Source organism: Coregonus clupeaformis, chromosome 13 (assembly GCF_020615455.1).
Source record: "Coregonus clupeaformis isolate EN_2021a chromosome 13, ASM2061545v1, whole genome shotgun sequence".
Classification (NCBI taxonomy): Eukaryota; Metazoa; Chordata; class Actinopteri; order Salmoniformes; family Salmonidae; genus Coregonus; species Coregonus clupeaformis.
In genome coordinates, this window is record NC_059204.1 from 31,748,783 (window position 1) to 31,772,413 (window position 23,631).

Genomic DNA, 23,631 nt, shown 5'->3' on the forward strand with positions numbered 1-23,631 from the left:
ATGGGGGGTGCACAATTGGCCCAGCGTCAAAGGGATGTAGCTCAATTGGTAGAGCATGGCGTTTGCAATGCCAGGGTTGTGGGTTCGTTTCCCATGGGGGGCCAGTATGAAAAAAATAAAACTGAAAAAAAACTGTAAGTCGCTCTGGATAAGAGCGTCTGCTAAATGACTAAAAATGTAAATGTTCCCACATATGCTGAGCACTTGTTGGCTGCTTTTCCTTCACTCTGCAATCCAACTCATCCCAAACCATCTCAATTGGGTGGAGGTCAGGGGATTGTGGAGGCCAGGTCATCTGATGCAGCACTCAATCACTCTCCTTCTTGGAAAATAGCCCTTACACAGCCTGGAGGTGTGTTGGGTTATTGTCCTGTTGAACAACAAATGATAGTCCCACTAAGCCCAAACCAGATGGGATGGCGTATCACTACAGAATGCTGTTGTAGCCATGCTGGTTAAGTGTGCCTTGAATTCTAAATAAATCACAGACAGTGTCACCAGCAAAGCACCCCCACACCATAACACCTCATCCTCCATGCTTTACAGTGGGAAATACACATGCGGAGATCATCCGTTCACCAACACCACGTCTCACAAAGACACGGTGGTTGGAACCAAAAATCTCAAATTTGGACTCCAGACCAAAGGACAAATTTCCACCGGTCTAATGTCCATTGCCCGTGTTTCTTGGCCCAAGCAAGTCTCTTCTTATTATTGGTGTCCTTTAGTAGGGGTTTCTTTGCAGCAATTCGACCATGAAGGCCTGATTCACGCAGTCTCCTCTGAACAGTTGATGTTGAGATGTGTCTGTTACTTGAACTCTGTGAAGCATTTATTTGGGCTGCAATTTCTGAGGCTAGTAACTCTAATTAACTTATCCTCTGCAGCAGAGGTAACCTATTCCCCCTCAGGAGACTAAAAAGATTTGGCATGGGTCCTCAGATCCTCAAAAAATTCTACAGCTGCACCATCGAGAGCATCCTGACTGGTTGCATCACCGCCTGGTATGGCAACTGCTTGGCCTCTGACCGCAAGGCACTACAGAGGGTAGTGCGTACGGCCCAGTACATCACTGGGGCAAAGCTCCCTGCCATCCAAGACCTCTATACCAGGCGGTGTCAGAGGAAGGCCCTCAAAATTGTCAAAGACTCCAGCCACCCTAGTCATAGACTGTTCTCTCTGCTACCGCACGGCAAGCGGTACCGGAGTGCCAAGTCTAGGTCCAAAAGACTTCTCAACAGCTTCTACCCACAAGCCATAAGACTCCTGAACAGCTAATCATGGCTACCCGGACTATTTGCACTGCCCCCCCACCCCATCCTTTTTACGCTGCTGCTACTCTGTTAAGTATTTATGCATAGTCACTTTAACTCTACCCACATGTACATATTACCTCAACTACCTCAACTAGCCGGTGCCCCCCGCACATTGACTCTGCACCGTTACCCCCCTGTATATATAGCCTCCCTACTGTCACTTTATTTTACTTCTGCTCTTTGTTTTTCTCAACACTTTTTTTTGTTGTTGTTTTATTCTTACTTTTTTTGTTTAAAATAAACGCACTGTTGGTTAAGGGCTGTAAGTAAGCATTTCACTGTAATGTCTGCACTTGTTGTATTCGGCACATGTGACCAATAAAATTTGATTTGATTTGATTTGATTTGAACTCTGGGTCTTCCATTTCTGTGGCGGTCCTCATGAGAACCAGTTTCATCATAGCGCTTGATGGTTTTTGCGATTGCACTTGAAGAAACTTTCTAAGTTCTTGAAATGTTCCGTATTGACTGACCTTCATGTCTTAAAGTAATGATGGACTGTTGTTTCTCTTTGCTTATTTGAGCTGTTCTTGCCATAATATGGACTTGGTCTTTTACCAAATAGGGCTATCTTTTGTATACACCCCCCTACCTTGTCACAACACAACTGATTGGCTCAAACGCATTAAGAAGGAAATAAATTCCACAAATTAACTTTTATGAAGGCACACCTGTTAATTGAAATGCATTCCAGGTGACTACCTCATGAAGCTGGTTGAGAGAATGCCAAGAGTGTGCAAAGCTGTCATCAAGGCAAAGGGTGGCTATTTTAAGATTCTCAAATATAAAATATATTTTGATTTGTTTAACACTTTTTTGGTTACTATATGATTCCATATGTGTTATTTCATAGTTGTGATGTCTTCACTATTATTCTACAATGTAGAAAATAGTAAAAATAAAGAAAAACCCTTGAATGAGTAGGTGTGTCCAAACTTTTGACTGGTAGTGTAGCTCCTGTCCATTCTAGTGTAGTTTAGACACGGCACAAGTATGGCAGAGTTGGCATGGGTTGGAATCCAAGCCACTGTCCTTCTGACTTGCAACACTCCTCCTTCTCCTGTATGCTCTTCACTGTCCTATCTGTTCAATTAAAATGCATACAAAAATACTAAAAGGGTAGGAAATCCTACTCCTTTGAAATTTGGCAGGTATGTTTTTGTTATTCTGACGTCAGTGTAATGGAAGTGGTTTTGCTTCTACTTCCCGACACATTTTAACACAGTTCCCATGACAATGAGTGACTGTATGCAGTGACGTCAAGGTCAGAGTTCACCCACTGTAGGAGCATTAAATTGTCTCTAAGCTCCTATCAGTTCAGTGTTACCCTTCAAGAGTAATGTTCCTCCCGCTCTTCACTCCGGCTCTGCTAAATCGGCACTTTCCTCGCTCTCTCCATTCATTAGTGTTTCTCCATCAGCGGTAGTGTCGTGACCGTGCAGGTGAAGGGCCGCTCCGAAGGCTCGTGCTCAGCAGAGCGTGAAATAAAGACGTTACTCCAGGTTATGCAACGGCCTGCCTGTATCTCTGTAACCCCACACCTCCAGCCCACACACACACACAGATTATAATCCAGATGTTCTTGCATTGCAATATTGAGATTTCTTGGTCTCATACTGGAATCCTAGCTCGTGTCTAGTAGGCACAAAGGGAGATTTTGTTTTTAAACAGATGAAACAAAATGTCAGTTGGATGTCAGTTAAATTCAATGGAAGGACACCTGGAGCTGCATCTGGTGCATTGGTGGTCTTTGCATTTTGTGTCATACTTAAAAAAAATAAAAAATATTTAACCTTTATTTAACTAGGCAAGTCAGTTAAGAACAAATTCTTATTTACAATGACGGCCTACCAAAAGGCAAAAAAGCCTCCTGCGGTTACGGGGGCTGGGATTAAAAATAAATACATAAAATAAATAAAATATAGGACAAAACACACATCACGACAAGCAAGACACCACAACACTACATTAAGAGAGACCTAAGACAACCACCTAGCATGGCAGCAACACATGACATACTTAAGTATAACTAATCACCTATTCAGACGGGATTAGTTTTAAAAAAGCAATATCGTCATATTCTTTCAATGGCAATATCTCAATTTATTTTATATCTAACTGCAACTTAGCCATTTATTATCATGAAAACATGGTTGTAGCTTTTTAAATCATTGCCCATTCCTGATTTTGATTTCAGTTGGTCTTTTAATATTGAATTATTAGTGTGCATGTAAACCTGGAAATTCACGTTTGTTTTGCTTGGTCAAAAATGACCATCTTCATACACACACATTTATGAATTATCTCTTCTTATCCCCTTATCTTTGGAACCAGAAATTGATTTATGAATCTGCCTCATGAGTAACATTGTGGCACCTCTTTGGAGCAGGAGAAAGGGCGAAACAAGTGCTATATTGAAGGGTGACTTCTTAATAATGGGTGTGCGATGTAACGATTAGCTGGAAACCTCTGTTGCTGTGGAGGAGGGCTGGTTGTAGGAAGGGGAGGCAGCCGGAAGCTATTACAGGGATGAGCACTGCAAGCCGGAGCCCACTCCACCCACCTATTACGTAAGCGTGGAAAAAGCAGATTTGCATTGTGTGTGTGTGTGTGTGTGTGTGAGAGTCTGTCAGAGTGAGTGAGCGTTTGCGTCCATGTGGAAGCAACTCTCTCCGGATCCACCGCATGGTTGCCATGGAAACACAAAGGAGTAAAGCTGCATGCAAACAGCTGCTGTCATATACCTGGAAGCAAAAAGATTGCACGGGCAAGAAGAGAGGGAATAAAAGAAAAGGAAAGAAGTATGTCAACCTTTTGAAAGAATTAGGAAAGTGATGATAGTGTTGTGAAGTGCACAGAACATTGGCTCATTATATTGTGCGCTTTATAGTGATATGATCAAAATCACGTATTTTTTCCATTTTCATTAAAATGTCCAATGTAGCCGTTTTTTCTTTATATCAAATCGTTTCCGGGTATCAATTAAGTGTCGTTACTGTGATTGTTTTTCAAGCAATCATTTTGCTAGGACTGTCTGGGAGTGGTCTGAGTGGGGAGCGGAAAAGTGGTCTGAGGGGGGAGCTGTTATTGGCAGAGAGGTTTGGAACTCTCTTTCTTATTGGTCTATTAACTAATTTACTGCCTGGTGATATCAAAACTCCATCCCACCAAAACAGGCAGAAATTATAGGCGGCCTTTTCAAACCACTCTTACACTAAAAGTAAATTATCATAATTTTCACAATTCCACTATTATTATTCCATCCTCATAGACTGGAAATATATATAAAACACAGGGGAATCATGTTTTTAACTGCACTGGGACTTTAACGTTTTTCTTAGAATGAGAGTTGATCCAAAGGCATAGCCTACTGTATGAAAACCCTAGTAAAAAAATAAATAACTACTTCAACATAGACATATGACAGAATTAGATTAATATTTAAACTCATGGGCAGATTGGGCACAGATAAATTGTTGTATGCAATATACACTACCGTTCAAAAGTTTGGGGTCACTTAGACATTTTTCTGTCCATTTTAAAATAACATCAAATTGATCAGAAATACAGTGTAGACATTGTTAATGTTGTAAATGGCTATTGTAGCTGGAAACGGCTGATTTTTTAAAAATGGAATATCTACATAGGCGTACAGAGGCCCATTATCAGCAACCATCAGTCCTGTGTTCCAATGGCACGTTGTGTTTGCTAAAACACCAGTCTCAACGTCAACAGTGAAGAGGCGACTCTGGGATGCTGACCTTCTAGGCAGAGTTGCAAAGAAAAAGCCATATCTCAGACTGGCCAATAAAAAGAAAAGATTAAGATGGGCAAAAGAACACAGTCACTGGACAGACGAAGATTGGAAAAAAGTGTTATGGACAGACGAATCGAAGAAGAAAATTTGTGAGACGCAGACCAAATGAAAAGATGCTGGAGGAGTGCTTGATGCTATCTGTCAAGCATGGTGGAGGCAATGTGATGGTATGGGGGTGCTTTGGTGGTGGTAAAGTGGGAGATTTGTACAGGGTAAAAGGGATCTTGAAGAAGGAAGGCTATCACTCCATTTTGCAACGCCATGCCATACTCTGTGGACGGCGCTTGATTAGAGCCAATTTCCTCCTACAACAGGACAATGTCCCAAAGCACAGCTCCAAACTATGCAATAACTATTTAGGGAAGAAGCAGTCAGCTGGTATTCTGTCTATAATGGAGTGGCCAGCACAGTCACCGGATCTCAACCCTATTGAGCTGTTGTGGGAGCAGCTTGACTGTATGGTACGTAAGAAGTGCCCATCAAGCCAATCCAACTTGTGGGAGGTGCTTCAGGAAGCATGGGGAGAAATCTCTTCAGATTACCTCAACAAATTGACAACTAGAATGCCAAAGGTCTGCAAGGCTGTAATTACTGCAAATGGAGGATTCTTTGGCGAAAGCAAAGTCTGAAGGACACAATTATTATTTCAATTAAAAATCATTATTTCTAACCTTGTCAATGACTACATTTCCTATTCATTTTGCTATATTTCCTATTCAAACTCATTTCATGTATGTTCTCATGGAAAACAAGGACATTTCTAAGTGACCCCAAACTGAACGGTAGTGTATGCGCCCAATCTATCATGAGTATCATACTAATCTAGATAACCAAAATAACCAACGCTGACAGCCTCCCCTTTATATAAGCATACCAGTTACCTCTCAATCTCTACACACATGGATCATGCTCAATGAGTCAAATTCCACTGTTATTACACACCCACACACACACACACCCACACCCACACACACCCACACACCCACACACACACAAACTTGCTCTAATTTTTAAACTCAACAGAAACCTGATATTAAACTCTAAGATTAAACCATCAAATTGGAACCAGATTCCTCTTCCGGCTGGCCAGGCAGAAAGACATTTAGAATACAGTTTATAATGTATGACGGTCTCTAGGCAAGACGGTTGCCCGTTAAGGCAGTAACCAAATCGAAGCAGGCCCAGGCATATCTTTGCCAACACAGCATGGTGGAGGCTGAACAGCAGGTCATGATCTGTGTAGTAAAACTGTTACAGAAAAATACTGTAATACATCTGAGCAGGTGGCTTGTGTTACAGTCACATTGGGTCACAACTGACTTCCAGATTGGGAAACGGAGTTATGGGTCTGTATTGTGTTGGCGATGCAGTGGATTAACAGGTCCAAACATTTTTAAGTAGTGCCTACCGGTTTAAAGTAAAATAATGTTCTTCAAATTTAAAAGCATTTTGTGTCCACGTGCCCTGTTTCCATTTCACGAACAAATAATGAGTTTTACTACTGTAATTTGAGAAGGCTAGGTAGCATATGCCTCTTTTCATCAAAATGTTAAATGCATGAAGTTGTTCGACATGCACTGTTAAAACAGCCTGGAATTGTTTGAACCGAATATACTCTCTGTATAAAAAGTATTGATGAATGCTATTTTAGCTATAACATTTACTGGGGTTAGTTAAAATCCCACTCTCTAATGCAGCTACGTTCCTTTCATAGAGGATTTCTTATAGAAAATCTTGATGAAGGTATTCTACCCATGCATACAAATCTGTCAAAATGTATTTGTGCAATGCAAAATAATACAAACAAGTACTTCTCTTATATGATGTCAAGCATACAATCCATATTTTGTCTTTTTTTTTCTTCTCTCAAAATTATTTATCTCAAAATATGTGTAGACATTTGTTTACTGACTGCAGGAATGTCCACCAGAGCTGTTGCCAGAGAATGTAATGTTAATTTTCTCTACCATAAGCCGCCTCCAACGTCATTTTAGAGAATTTGGCAGTACGTCCAACCGCAGACCACATGTAACCAGGCCAGCCCAGGACCTCCACATCCTGCTTCTTCACCTGCGGGATCATCTGAGACCAGCCACCCGGACAGCTGATGAAACTGTGGGTTTGCACAACCGAAGATATTCTGCGCAAACTGTCAGAAACCGTCTCAGGGAAGCTCATCTGCGTGCTCGTCGTCCTCACCAGGGTCTTGACCTGACTGCAGTTCGGCGTCGTAACCGACTTCAGTGGGCAAATGCTCACCTTCGATGGCCACTGGCATGCTGGAGAAGTGTGCTCTTCACGGATGAATCCCGGTTTCAACTGTACCAGGCAGATGGCAGACGTGTGGGCGAGCGGTTTGCTGATGTCAACGTTGTGAACAGAGTGCCCCGGTGGGGTTATCATGTAGTCTTAAACAGAACTACGGAATGGATTTTCCTTCCACTCGTTCTGGAAGATTGGTTATTTGAAGATAGGCTAGCCAGCCGTGTCAATGGTTCCCCAGTGGGATGATGTGAGTAGCTTAGTAGAATGGTTTGGATAGAGTAGAAGAATGGTCCCACTTAAATCCACGTCCGGAGATACTTTACTCAGAACAGCTAATCAGCTGAACCAGTGATTGTCTGAGAGGGGTGTTTTGTTCTCCTCCTCGTGTTGGTATTCAGGATTCAAACCACTTTACACGCACAGCTGCAGCCTGGCGACGTTCTGGTCTAATATGTTCCAACCATTTTTTACGTGTAGCGGCTGCTTCACGTCTTTCTGGTCTAAAGGTTAATTTCTCTACCAAGCCTTTATGCACTCTGGTGGAACGGGACGGTTCCGTCATGCTGACACGCTCTCTGACCTCACTCGGGGCGTGGCTACTTACTGTGCAAAGTTTATTTCCAACCATTATCTCTTTTGGAAAACTAAAATCACATTCCTATCTTAACAAAAATACTTTCATTTTTCATATTTCATGCACAACGCATCGGATGAAAACTTCATACATGTAGTGGACATACTTTCCAAGTTACAGTATTTCCTCTATAGCATTTTAATGACATCACAAAATAACCAGCAATATGACATTCGTTTTCCATAGACCTCCTCTGACCATTCCCAACGTTCTTAGGTTAGAAATATTGTTCCAGTATTCACTTTTTGAACGTGTTAGAGTTTTGGCGGGAAAAGTCTGTTAACAAAGACATTCCTTTCGTTATTAATGGAGGGGGAGAGAGAGTCTCCTTCTCCTTAAATTTACGACAGGCCATTAGGTGTCAAAACCCCACAGTTCCCTCCTCCTGCGGGTGGGAGGGGGTCTGGAGGAAGCTCTCCCTGCAAACCTGATCTGCTCATTTGGATCCTCCCAGGACAGTCATGACACTATATAAGGTCCCACAGTTGACAGTGCATGTCAGAGTAAAAACCAAGCCATGAGGTCGAAGGAATTGTCCGTAGAGCTCCGAGACAGGATTGTGGTGAGGTACAGATCTGGGGAAAGGTACCAAAAAAATTCTGCAGCGTTGAAGGTCCCTGAGAACACATTGGATACATCATTCTTAAATTGAAGAAGTTTGGAACCACCAAGAATCTTCCTAGAGCTGGCCGCTCGGCCAAACTGAGCAATCGGGGGAGAAGGGCCTTGGTCAGGGAGGTGACCAAGAACCCGATGGTCACTCTGACAGAGCTCCAAAGTTCCAGAAGGACAACCATCTCTGCAGAACTCTACCAATCAGGCCTTTATGGTAGAGTGGCCAAACGGAAGCCACTCCTCAGTAAAAGGCACATGACAGCCCGCTTGGAGTTTGCCAAAAGGCACCTAAAGGACTCTCAGACCATGAGAAACAAGATTCTCTGTTTTGATGAAACCAAGATTGAACTCTTTGGCCTGAATGCCAAGTGTCACGTCTGGGGGAAGCCTGGCACCATCCCTATGGTGAAGCATGGTGGTGGCAGCATCATGCTGTGGGGATGTTTTTCAGCGGCAGGGACTGGGAGACTAGTCAGGATCGAGGGAAAGATGAACAGAGCAAAGTAGAGAGAGATCCTTGCTGAAAACCTGCTCCAGAGCACTCTGGACCTCAGATTGGGGTGAAGGTTCACCTTCCAACAGGACGACGACCCTAAGCACACAGCCAAGACAAAGCAGGAGTGGCTTCAGGACAAGTCTCTGAATGTCTTTGAGTGGCCCAGCCAGAGCCCGGACTTGAACCCGATCTAACATCTCTGGAGAAACCTGAAAATAGCTGTGCAGCGACGCTCCCCATCCAACCTGACAGAGCTTGAAAGGATCTGCAGAGAAGAATGGGAGAAACTCCCCAAATACAGGTGTGCCAAGCTTGTAGCGTCATACCCAAGAAGACTTGAGGCTGTAATCGCTGCCAAAGGTGCTTCAACAAAGTACCGAGTAAAGGCTCTGAATACTTATGTAAATCTAATATTTGTCATTATGGGGTATTGTGTGTAGATTGATGAGAGAAAAAAAACTATTTAATCAATTTTAGAATAAGGCTGTAATGTAACAAAATGTGGCAAAAGTCAAGGGGTCTGAATAGTTTCCGAATGCACTGTATGTGTATATATATGTGTGTGTGTGTGTGTGTGTGTGTGTGTGTGTGTGTGTGTGTGTATATATACAGTACCAGTCAAAAGTTTTCAATTTGAGATGGTTTGGGATGATTTGGAACACAGAGTGAAGGAAAAGCAGCCAACAAGTGCTCAGCATATGTGGGAACTCCTTCAAGACTGTTGGAAAAAGCATTCCTCATGAAGCTGGTTGAGAGAATACGAAGAGTTTGCAAAGCTGTCATCAAGGCAGCTGGGGCGGCAGGTAGCTTAGTGGTTAAGAGCGTTGTGCCAGTACCCGAAAGGTCGCTGGTTCTAATCCCCGAGCCGACTAAGTGAAAAAAAATCTGCCGAAGTGCACTTAAGCAAGGCACTTAACCCTAATTGCTCCTGTAAGTCGCTCTGGATAAGAGCGTCTGCTAAATGACTAAAATGTAAAATGTAAGGCAAAGGGTGGCTACTTAAATATAAAATATATTTTGACTTGTTTAACACTTTTTTTGGTTACTACATGATTCCATATGTGTTATTTTATAGTTTTGATGTCTTCACTATTATTCTACAATGTAGAAAAAAGTAAAAATAAAGAAAAACCCTTGAATAAGTAGGTGTGTCCAAACTTTTGACTGGTACTGTATATACACTACCGTTCAACAGTTTGGGGTCACTTAAAAATGTCCTTGTTTTCCATGAAAACTCATGAAATGAGTTTGAATAGGAAATATAGCAACATACATAGGAAATGTCGTCATTGACAAGGTTATAACTAATGATTTTTAATAGAAATCATAATTGTGTCCTTCAAACTTTGCTTTCGTCAAAGAATCCTACATTTGCAGCAATTACAGCCTTGCAGACCTTTGGCATTCTAGTTGTCAATTTGTTGAGGTAATCTGAAGAGATTTCACCCCATGCTTCCTGAAGCACCTCCCACAAGTTGGATTGGCTGGATGGGCACTTTTTACGTACCATACGGTCAAGCTGCTCCCACAACAGCTGAATAGGGTTGAGATCCGGTGACTGTGCTGGCCACTCCATTATAGACAGAATACCAGCTGACTGCTTCTTCCCTAAATAGTTATTGCATAGTTTGGAGCTGTGCTTTGGGTAATTGTCCTGTTGTAGGAGGAAATTGGCACCAATCAAGCGCCGTCCACAGGGTATGGCATTGCATTCCAAAATGGAGTGATAGCCTTCCTTCTTCAAGAATCCTTTTACCCTGTACAAATCTCCCACTTTACCACCACCAAAGCACCCCCAGACCATCACATTGCCTCCACCATGCTTGACAGATGGCATCAAGCACTCCTCCAGCATCTTTTCATTTGGTCTGCGTCTCACAAATGTTCTTCTTCGATTTGTCTGTCCATAACACTTTTTTCCAATCTTCCTCTGTCCAGTGTCTGTGTTCTTTTGCCCATCTTAATATTTTCTTTTTATTAGCCAGTCTGAGATATGGCTTTTTCTTTGCAACTCTGCCTAGAAGGTCAGCATCCCGGAGTCGCCTCTTCACTGTTGATGTTGAGACTGGTGTTTTGCGGGTACTATTTAATGAAGCTGCCAGTTGAGGACCTGTGAGGCGTCTGTTTCTCAAACTAGACACTCTAATGTATTTGTCCTCTTGCTCAGTTGTGCACCGGGGCCTCCCACTCCTTGTTCTATTCTGGTTAGAGACAGTTTGCGCTGTTCTGTGAAGGGAGTAGTACACAGCGTTGTACGAGATCTTCAGTTTCTTGGCAATTTCTCGCATGGAAACGCCTTCATTTCTCAGAACAAGAATAGACTGACGATTTTCAGAAGAAAGTTCTTTTTTTCTGGCCATTTTGATCCTGTAATCGAACCCACAATTGCTGATGCTCCAGATACTCAACTAGTCTCAAGAAGGCCAGTTTTATTGCTTCTTTAATTAGCACAACAGCAATTTTTTTGGGAAGAAGCTGTTGATCGTTTGTGGCTAAATTGTAGGCTTTCTCATGGTTTAGTAGGCAATTCTGAAAAGATGAACAGAGCAAATTAGAGAGAAATCAGCAGTAACTCTATAACTTTGGCAAATGTATTTACATTTATCCGGGGTGCTGCAGCACCTCCAGGAGAATTAAAGAACAGGCAACTCGATTGAACTTTGATTGCTTTTATTAAAATGTTTACATTGCAAAAAGTGAAAATGTATTTTCATGCCACGAGAGCTACTGGATCCGACCGAATAGGTTCCGGAATGAAACTGTCCAACAATGGAAAGGTGCCAGATCCTGTTCCCGCAGGATCCATCTCAAATTAAGCACTGGTTAGGGCTTATTGTGGTTCAGAAGGGTAAGGGTGTGTTGTTTCCATTGTCGCTCAGGGCCTTTATGGCATGATGAGATGTATTGTTCACACACAGACAGACAGACACACACACACACACAAACCCTTCAACACGGCTCCTTCAATGGGCCTCAGGTGTCACAGCTGACAACAACTGAGGGAGGCATCATAAGTGCTGTTGTGCAATCGGAGCTGTCAAAACACGCCCAACAGAACAGAGGGAGGGCCGCCACACGCTAATGGAGCAATTCCCCCCTGTCAACGTTGATATAACCTAAACCAAATAAATATATTTGAGCAAATATAGTATGGTGGCAGAATGATAAAGAAGAAATATTGAGTTGTGTAATTCTGATTTTTGGTATGGATATGACTAGGGGACAATGTTGATGGAGTTTTCGCTGTAGCCTTGTTTTACAGCTTTATGTTGAGCGATCCACAAAAGCTATAGAAGAATCAACTGCGGCAGGCAGTGAAGAAAATCCCTGGGACTCGTCTTGTTTCCTAATGTAATGCAGCATAAAATACCTTCAGATCAGCATATTAGCATGTTACACTCCCCTGAAACTAGAGCAAGTATATGGATGAAGTTACGTGTGATGCCCCAAGGCAGTATTTTATAGCTATCTCAGAAAGGCTATTAAATCGCTGGTGCTTTTACATTCAGCATGTTGGATGTTATCATCAGGCCTACCTTAGCATAGGCTGTGATTGAATTTCAAGCTCTCAAGTTGAGATTACAAGTATCCTCCATGAGTAGGCAATAGCCTTATGGCCCAAGTGTGGGGTCGTTCTCTGTCCCCGTTTGAGTGTGCGACAGCCAGGGAGGAAGTCTGGCCTGTGGGGAAGCCGGTGGCCCTCCACCCCGGCGCTATGCAGCCACTTAAAGCTGTCCTCACAGGCTTAAGTGTGCCCTTCATGCATGAGCCAAGTGTCTTAAGTACCCCCACCCAGCTGCCATCCCTCAGACAGCTCAGCACACAGAGACAGAAAGGGACTGAGAGGGAGAAGGGCCGGTAGGGGCCCCCCATACACCCCCTGCTCTCCCATGACAGAGAGTGTCACTGCCAGTGCCCGCCGGCACTTGTAGATTCAACTGTCTATGAAAAGGGGGCACCCATGTCTACACTGTGTAGGGGTCTGTGAGAGGGGTTGTGGAGGGGGATTCTGCGCAGCATGGCAGCGTTAAGCACATTATCAGACGCAGGGCTGCATTAGAAATCAGCTGTCGGAGTGCGAGGGCTGCCGGGGTGCAAGGTCATTGTCTCTATTGAAGTTGAACAGACGGCCTGCCGGAGGAGTAGGCTTGCTGTTTTGTTGCATGGGCTTCTGGTGCTCCCACAGCACATTGCTTCAAGGGACCGGCAGCGCTCAGGATGTCTATGGAGACAAGCAAAGTTTTACTGCACTGTAAGTTACCCCGTGTGCTACTTTTACTTTTGATAATGTTGCTTGTTTGAGTATGGGCCATTATTATACAGGAAGTTGCATGTAGGCCATTTAGTTACTGTAATTATTCAGCTATAAGCTATTTGGCAACTGCAGATAAGACAGTTAATTAATTTGAATGAAAGGAAACTTTGTCAAGTAGCCTGTGTTTCAAATTAGTTCCTAGTATAGAGGGTAGTTGTACAAATGTATTATATAAAAATATATCTGAATTATCCATTTGAACAATTACAATGAAAAACCACAAAACAGGGAAATACAGCACACAATCTGTTATTATTTTATGTTTTTGGACTGCAGCAAACAAAATACAGATAATCTAAATCTGATCATGTTGCCTATACAACCTGATGAAAGTTTTGACTAAATACGGTGCTGTGTAGTGTTGTTGGCTAGTAGAACATGTGAATCTCACATTGAATCTTAAGATGGCTGTGACTAAGATAATTCTTCATTTGTTCAGGGTATCCAAACCCCATACGACACGTTACTGGCGCTCAATGAGTCTAGGGGATTTGCATACATTTTGGTCCATTGACGTGTGTGTGTGTGTCTTCTTGTAATTTATAAATTGCAAAAAGAGGCATTTTGCCAATGGTTTATTACACAAATACTATATGTAGTGCCTTTCAATCTTGCCAACCAGTTTCTCAGCAAACATATAAGACTAATTCTTAGCAGTGTATGATGGACTCCCTCAAACGTGTGGGTTCGGGGAGCAGGGACTAAACCATTGTACTCCCAACGTCTTGTGATGAAAGCAAATAGCTTGTTGTCATTAACCTCCATTTAAATGTACATTCGGGTTCTGTCCGCGGAGACAAGAGCCTCTGGACTGCTGCGGCAGATTACTTGTTATGGGTTCAGTTTCTTTTGTTGAACATGCAGCAGCTATTCTTTTGAAAGGTCTGCTTTGTTATTAATTAACGGTTCTTCGATTGCATAACAAGTAATAGTCCACCTACATTATTACTGTATGAGCTAATCCAAGGGATGCTCAGTGGTGTTTGGAAATGTTTTGTGTGATGCTGATGCTGCTTTTTAGTCCAGGACTAGGCTTCATTTGTCCCCGAAACCGGCCCAATACTACTATACAGATCACTATGATTGAATCAACATCAGTATCTTCATGATATAGTCTTTAATTCTTCTTCTAGAGTCATACAATTGTCAGGATTGGGGTCAATTCCATTTCAATTCACCCTGTTTTATAACTATTTCCAATGAGGGTGAGATGCCCAACCATTGGGTGAGTGAAGCATATCTCCAATACAATCAATATCTGTACCATTTTCAAGGTTTGGGTCAATTTTGGCTTTACACCCCCTGCTATATTGTGGATAAAGCGTTACCTGTCTAACAGAACACAGAGGGTGTTCTTTAATGGAAGCCTCTCCAACAAAATCCAGGAAGAATCAGGAATTCCCAAGGGCAGCTGTCTAGGCCCCTTACTTTTTTCAATCTTTACTAATGACATGCCACTGGCTTTGAGTAAAGCCAGTGTGTCTATGTATGCGGATGACTCAACACTATACACGTCAGCTACCACAGCGACTGAAATGACAGCAACACTTAACAAAGAGCTGCAGTTAGTTTCAGAATGGGTGGCAACGAATAAGTTAGTCCTAAATATTTAAAAAACTAAAAGCATTGTATTTGGGACAAATCATTTACTAAACCCTAAACCTCAACTAAATCTTGTAATGAGTAATGTGGAAATTGAGCAAGTTGAGGAGACTAAATTGCTTGGAGTAATCCTGGATTGTAAACTGTCATGGTCAAAACATATTGATACAACAGTAGCTAGGATGGGGAGGTCTGTCTATAATAACAGCACTATCAACAAGGCAGGTCCTACAGGCCCTAGTTTTGTCGCACCTGGACTACTGTTCAGTCGTGTGGTCAGGTGCCACAAAGAGGGACTTAGGAAAATTGCAATTGGCTCAGAACAGGCAGCACGGCTGGCCCTTGGATGTACACAGAGAGCTAACATTAATAATATGCATGTCAATCTCTCCTGGCTCAAAGTGGAGGAAAGATTGATTTCATCACTACTTGTATTTGTGAGAGGTATTGACATGTTGAATGTACCGAGCTGTCTGTTTGAACTACTGGCACACAGCTTGGACACCCATGCATACCTCACAAGACATGCCACCAGAGGTCTCTTCACAGTCCCCAAGTCCAGAACAGACTATGGGCGGCGCACAGTACTACATAGAGCCATGACTACATGGAACTCTATTCCACATCAAGTAACTCATGCCAGCAGTAAAATTAGATAAAAAAACAGATAAAAAATACACCTTAAGGAACAACATTTTGTTAAAATTGTATTTTATCTACGAGAAATTAAGCTAATTGATTGCACCCAAATTGGCAATTTTAATTTATAGGATTCAGATAATATTCAATAAATATAGTACCTAACATCTGATTTAGACCAAACTTCTTCCGACCCATGCCAATCCCACCTCAACAACCAATATACAGTATCAGTTCTCTATGTTTAACAAGTAGTATGAAGCTGCGGTTTGGAGTATTGCTTCTCCATACTATGTAATTCCCTGTGAATCTGGTGATGGTTTTTATTTCGCTGTTCAGAGAAATGTGTAATTAAAGTTGCCTGCATTATTTACCACAAAGTAGTGTGACAGTACCAAATAGATCTCAACATTTCCTTTGTAATTTGTGGTAGAAAACCAATCGATTTGGCTCATAATGAAAATAAATTGTGTGGTCATCCTCACAATTCAAGCCAGTCCTCCATGGAAGCAAATCCGTTTGGCCTTCTTTTACGCTTAATCTGTGTCCAGGAAACAGCCCCTTTGTGTGTGGTTTATTTACTTCAAAAAAGGTCTGCATTAGTTACTGTTAGACCATTCCTGGTGAACAAGCAAACCATGTTGGAGCTTAAGTTTGGGCCACCTATTTGTACCAACACTTGGACCGAAAAGTTGAGTAAACAGAAAAAGGCTGTGGAACCAGTTACTTAATAATAATTAGTTGAAACAACTATTTTTATTACAGTGCAGGCATGTGCACAGATAAGTGCTGCCTGTGCAGAGCACACGCCCCTTTGCCCTTCCAGTCTCTAAAGTGCCTGTTTATTATTTACATGTTTTTGTATACAGTTTTTGTCATTGTTGTTCTGAACCCAGTTGTCATTACATTTGCGTTAAATATGTGTAATTTAATTAGCCATTAAGATGTGGCCAACTATTGCTTTTAACTAAATAATCCAAGTCATAATTGCTCAACGAGTCTGTGACCGCAGTTGCGTAATTTTCTTTGGGGGGGTGCAATTTTTTGTTGTTGGAGCACCTGACCCCCCAAAAGGTCTGTGCATGTCCCTGCTCTGAGCAGTGCTAAAGCTGTTCTATTTCAAGGATCTGCCACTCAAGTGAATCCTGCTATAGCCTTCCGGCGAAGTAAGTGTCTTAAGATGAAGTTGCTATAACAGCAAAGGCTTCAGACACACACGACACACACGACATCAACAAGACACACATGACACACACGACATCAACAAGACACACATGACACACAAGACTCTCTTTGGATTAAATGACACACAAGACTGGAGGGAATTACTACAATTTGTGTTGTATGTAGAAAACATGGTGTTTGCCAGTCAGTGTTGAAAGAGTGTGTATCAAACTGTTTGTAAGCTGGACTGTTGGGGTTTGAATGAGGTCTCGTCCTGTGTTGAATTCGTGCAAAAAGATTAGGGTTTCAATTGAATAGCTTTACTTTTGTTGCCTGTCTTGAAGTGAATTACACCTCTTGGCTGTGGAGACCCACTTCAAAAGCAATGTTTTATGCAAGTGAGTAGACTTGTCTTGTCTAGGTAGGTACACATTGAGTGTTCAATGCCTATTGCCTACTGAAAAGTTAATATATTATGCAAGAACTGGTCCATCAACTATTTTGGGCTAACACCTAATAATAACTATCATTTATAAGCCATTTATTGATCATGTGTTAATGATTTTCTGAACATTTGTAAATTATTATTACAAAATTCCAGTATCCAAATAATAGCCTAATGTAACAGCATGTAAAAATTAGTTGGAATAATTTAATTAAAAAAATAATTCAGTAAGTGCATTTTGATCATATAATTGAGACCTAATTATTATTATTATTTTTTTAATGTCTTTGACAAAGCTGCTTCAGCGCACACCCGACTGCTGGTGGCACAAGCTGTTCAAATGGATCTAGCTTAGACTCCTTACCAAATATATTGTCGACTGCTCGATCAACAAGAGACATCAGCTGCTAGTCTTCACTAAGGCTAAGGACTGGGAGCAGAGCTGCAGATATTTTTATTTTTTTTATTTTTTAAAAATCTTTATTTTAACAGGGAAAAACAGACTGAGACCTGGATCTCTTTTACGGCTGTGCCCTGTGTAAACATGTTGACATGTACAGTTTTAGACATACAGACAAGAACATTTCAAACATACAAAACAAAAACACAATTCAACAGAAACAATCACAGACATCATATTGATCCTCCATAAAAAAATGTAAATGGGCAAGGGACACCAGAGTGTCTAACTTAAGTTGGATCTGCAGTTTGTTCCATAAATAAGGTGCAAAGGAACTGAAGGCAGTCCTACCCAACTCTGTGAAGACCACAGAAGTCATGCTCTACCAACTGAGCTACAGGAACTGCATTGCACTACAACAGAACTTTGGAATTACTCTGCCTCTTAAGAGGGTTCCCAGATGTCAGTGCCAGCGATCCAGTTTCACAAATTGCCCCCATTTATTTTGGTCGATGGCCAATGAGGCAGTAATCCTGTGTTTAATCAAAGACCCCCGTTTCCATGTACATCTGAAACGCAGCATGTTGACATAAACGGAAGTCTGTCGGCTTACACTGAAATTACATTGGAATTAGCGAAAGGCTTGTCAAGTGTCTGTTTTCATCCATATTTCCTCTCAAGTGACATTTCTAAGTATTGTAAATGATCAAATGGGTATCTGTCATGTTTTCCACAGATATACAGGAGTTCTATGAGGTGACGCTGCTGAACACCCAAAAGAGCTGTGAGCAGAAGCTGGAGGAGGTCAACCAGATGGCAGACAAGTGGGAACAGACGGGCACGGGCTCCCCCACCACGGTGCTACAACACACCTGCCCAACAGAGGTGAGCCTGATGGGACCTTGGAGAAGCGGGCTTAGAAATGTAATGAATCATGCCAGTCAACCCATCATGGGATCATTGACTTGAATGTGGAGGCCGTTTCTACTCATTGTAGTTATGTGGTAGTGGGACTATTTCACCAATAAGGAAGCCAGTTGACTTTAAAAAACACAAAAAAATAATAGAACGATAAGATCACTGTTTTTCTGTTTCACAGTTTAAGTTCAAGTTGTATTACTGTTTGTAGGTATTGAGATACATACATTGGGATTGTTCCTTGCTTAAGTTCTCAAGCAATAAAGCAGACAATGGAATCAATCAAAAATTCGAATTTGTGAAAACAAAAATACTGAATAGTCATTGCCTTGTATGTGTCACAATTTCAAAGTGGAAATTACAAATTATAGAAGCCTTTTAAAAATTCTTAGCAACAAAAGAGTGATCAAATTAAGATCCTACATCTGTACATTGTGTCACCTAATGAATTATTATTATATTCTCTGGCTACATCTATCGGCTATTAGTATAACATCAAATTTGGTCAGGTTCAATTAGTATATATGGGTCTTTCTATAAACGAGGGTTTCTTGTAGTCGACAAATGTTTAGAGCTGTTACAAAGTCATTAATAATAATTTGCAATTTTTTCATGTGAATACATTAAGATATACTGTAAAGGGGGAACATGGATACATTCAAAATAATTCATGAGTTGAATCAAAACCTGTTTAACCCCTTCCAGATTTGGCATAAATCGTGTGACATAAAACACCAACTTTCTTTCCTTACGTTTATGATACTGTTGTTTGTAGTTACAGTGGGGAAAAAAAGTATTTAGTCAGCCACCAATTGTGCATGTTCTCCCACTTAAAAAGATGAGAGAGGCCTGTAATTTTCATCATAGGTACACGTCAACTATGACAGACAAAATGAGATTTTTTTTTACAGAAAATCACATTGTAGGACTTTTAATGAATTTATTTGCAAATTATGGTGGAAAATAAGTATTTGGTCAATAACAAAAGTTTCTCAATACTTTGTTATATACCCTTTGTTGGCAATGACACAGGTCAAACGTTTTCTGTAAGTCTTCACAAGGTTTTCACACACTGTTGCTAGTATTTTGGCCCATTCCTCCATGCAGATCTCCTCTAGAGCAGTAATGTTTTGGGGCTGTCGCTGGGCAACACGGACTTTCAACTCCCTCCAAAGATTTTCTATGGGGTTGAGATCTGGAGACTGGCTAGGCCACTCCAGGACCTTGAAATGCTTCTTACGAAGCCACTCCTTCGTTGCCCGGGCGGTGTGTTTGGGATCATTGTCATGCTGAAAGACCCAGCCACGTTTCATCTTCAATGCCCTTGCTGATGGAAGGAGGTTTTCACTCAAAATCTCACGATACATGGCCCCATTCATTCTTTCCTTTATACGGATCAGTCGTCCTGGTCCCTTTGCAGAAAAACAGCCCCAAAGCATGATGTTTCCACCCCCATGCTTCACAGTAGGTATGGTGTTCTTTGGATGCAACTCAGCATTCTTTGTCCTCCAAACACGACGAGTTGAGTTTTTACCAAAAAAGTTCTATTTTGGTTTCATCTGACCATATGACATTCTCCCAATCCTCTTCTGGATCATCCAAATGCACTCTAGCAAACTTCAGACAGGCCTGGACATGTACTGGCTTAAGCAGGGGGACACGTCTGGCACTGCAGGATTTGAGTCCCTGGCGGCGTAGTGTGTTACTGATGGTAGGCTTTGTTACTTTGGTCCCAGCTCTCTGCAGGCCATTCACTAGGTCCCCCCGTGTGGTTCTGGGATTTTTGCTCACCGTTCTTGTGATCATTTTGACCCCATGGGGTGAGATCTTGCGTGGAGCCCCAGATCGAGGGAGATTATCAGTGGTCTTGTATGTCTTCCATTTCCTAATAATTGCTCCCACAGTTGATTTCTTCAAACCAAGCTGCTTACCTATTGCAGATTCAGTCTTCCCAGCCTGGTGCAGGTCTACAATTTTGTTTCTGGTGTCCTTTGACAGCTCTTTGGTCTTGGCCATAGTGGAGTTTGGAGTGTGACTGTTTGAGGTTGTGGACAGGTGTCTTTTATACTGATAACAAGTTCAAACAGGTGCCATTAATACAGGTAACGAGTGGAGGACAGAGGAGCCTCTTAAAGAAGAAGTTACAGGTCTGTGAGAGCCAGAAATCTTGCTTGTTTGTAGGTGACCAAATACTTATTTTCCACCATAATTTGCAAATAAATTCATAAAAAATCCTACAATGTGATTTTCTGGATTTTTTTCCGTCAATTTGTCTGTCATAGTTGACGTGTACCTATGATGAAAATTACAGGCCTCTCTCATCTTTTTAAGTGGGAGAACTTGCACAATTGGTGGCTGACTAAATACTTTTTTTCCCCACTGTATATCATATACGAAGCATTTAACAATTTAAGTACACATTGACCTTGATCCTGTGAAATTCCTGGATATTGCTGTCTGTCTCTTTTTTTTGTATGGAGATCTTGGAAGTGCTATGTTACGGTGTGAAAACAGTTTTCATTGGCACACATATCCAAAATAATGTATGTGATTGTAAAATCCAATGCTTCAAACTGAAATAGTAACTTTAATATGATTAATAAACCTAAAATCGATACTGTCATTAACGGGGTTCTTCAATAATTACGCATAATAGTTATTTGATGTCTAGCTGTTTAGTTATGTGGGGACATTATCGCGCAACATCAGCTGATTCAGGAAAGGATTTTCTGAATGACAGTCGTTATAAAGAGCTTGTGTGATACTTACATTTACATTACATTTTAGTCATTTAGCAGACGCTCTTATCCAGAGCGACTTACAGTTAGTGATATTTTTATACTGCATGCAATTGAACAACAGTGCGGGAATAATGTGGATCTGGAGGATTGACAGACCATTTTGGTGTCAATGTTGTTACGGTGGTCAAGATAATTAGCCTACTTCGTGAACAACATTAAATCAAGATTCCTGAGATAAAATTATGGTCCATGTACGTTTTGATAATTTGTTTTCTGAGTGAAAATGGAGCAATCGGGAAAGTGAAAACTGCTTTTTTTGTGCATATAAACCCCCAAAAACCTTGATATTTAGATGTTCAAATGTGTGTAGGGTTAAATGTGGAATGCCTGGTCAAGTGCACAGACAACACTTCCTGCCCTTTAGCAGGAGGTCACCCTTCTAACTCCATTCTATGAAGCTATTATCTATTCATTAATTGATGAATAGCCTGCCATACTGTGCCACAGTGCCAAGATGAGGTAAGATTTCTAAATTTCTGCATATGATTTAGTGTGTATTGACTTATTAATGAACTGCTGTTACTGTAAATGGTTAGCTGACTGATACAGTGCATTCGGAAAGTATTCAGACCCCTTGACTTTTTACACATTTTTTACGTTACAGCCTTATTCTAAAATGGATTACATAGTTTTTTCCCCTCATCAATCTACACACAAAGCAACAAAACGTTTTTTATAAATGTTTGCAAATTGATTAACAATACAAAACTGAAATATCAAATTTACATAAGTATTCAGACCCTTTACTCAGTTCTTTGTTGAAGCACCTTTGGCAGCGATTACAGCCTCCAGTCTTCTTGGGTATGACGCTACAAGCTTGGCACACCTGTATTTGGAGATTTTCTCCCATTCTTCTCTGCAGATCCTCTCAAGCTCTGTCAGGTTGGATGGGGAGCGTCGCTGCACAGCTATTTTCAGGTCTCTCCAGAGATGTTCGATCAGGTTCAATTCCGGGCTCTGGCTGGGCCACTCAAGGACATTCAGAGACTTGTCCCGAAGCCACTCCTGCGTTGTCTTGGCTGTGTGCTTAGGGTTATTTTCCTGCTGGAAGGTGAACCTTCGCCCCAGTCTGAGGTCCTAAGCGCTCTGGAGCAAGTTTTTATTAAGGATCTCTCTCTACTTTGCTCCGTTCATCTTTCCCTCGATCCTGACTAGTCTCCCAGTCCCTGCTGCTGAAAAACATCCCCACAGCATGATGTTGCCACCACCATGCTTCACCATAGGGATGGTGCCAGGTTTCCTCCAGAAGTGGCGCTTGGCATTCAGGCCAAAGAGTTCAATCTTGGTTTCATCAGACCAGAGAATCTTGTTTCTCATGGTCTGAGAGTCCTTTAGGTGCCTTTATGCAAACTCCAAGCAGGATGTCATGTGCCTTTTACTGAGGAGTGGCTTCCGTCTGGCCACTCTACCATAAAGGCCTGATTGGTGGAGTGCTGCAGAGATGGTTGTCCTTCTGGAAGGTTCTCCCATCTCCACAGAGGAACTCTGGAGCTCTGTCAGAGAGACCATCAGGTTCTTGGTCACCTCCCTGACCAAGACCCTTCTCCCCCGATTGCTCAGTTTGGCCGAGCGGCCAGCTCTAGGAAGAGTCTTGGTGGTTCCAAACGTCTTCCATTTAAGAATGATGGAGGCCACTGTGTTCTTGGGAACCTTCAATGCTGCAGAAATGTTTTGGTACCCTTCCCCAGATCTGTGACTCGACACAGTCCTGTCTCGGAGCTCTACGGACAATTCCTTCGACCTCATGGCTTGGTTTTTGCTCCGACATGCACTGTCAACTGTGGGACCTTATATAGGTGTGTGCCTTTCCAAATCACGTCCAATCAATTGCCACAGGTGGACTCCTATCAAGTTGTATAAACATCTCAAGGATGATCAATGGAAACAGGATGCACCTGAGCTCAATTTCGAGTCTCATAGCAAAGGGTCTGAATACTTATTGTGTATAGATTGATGAGGAAAAAAATGAATTTAATCCATTTTAGAATAAGGCTGTAACGTAACAAAATGTGGAAAAAGGGAAGGGGTCTGAATACTTTCTGAATGCACTGTATATCCTAGCTACCCAGCTAACCATTGGTAATCTTATTAAATGATGCTATACAGCCAAAACAACAGCATCTATTGCTAGACTAGAGATAAGCTATAGTTAGTCAGTGGTTGCACATCTAACTAGCTGGAATGAAGCAAGGGTGTGAATAGTA

General features: G+C 41.8%; 1 protein-coding gene across 11 annotated transcripts in view; it reads left to right on the forward strand.

Moving 5' to 3' along the window:
• LOC121579246 (disks large homolog 2) overlaps positions 1–23,631 on the forward strand; it is a 336,409-nt gene that overhangs the window by 21,565 nt on the left and 291,213 nt on the right. For 10 of the 11 annotated variants that reach the window (XR_006002882.2, XM_041893670.2, XM_041893672.2 and 7 more), the window contains exon 3: positions 18,445–18,593. Coding sequence is in view for 10 of the 11 variants with exons in the window: in XM_041893670.2 (XP_041749604.2) it covers positions 18,445–18,593 (149 nt within the window). In the remaining variant the exon portion in view is untranslated. Of the gene's footprint in view, positions 1–13,012; positions 13,396–18,444; positions 18,594–23,631 lie in introns of those variants that run through there. The other variant, XM_041893680.2, reaches the window with a different exon arrangement.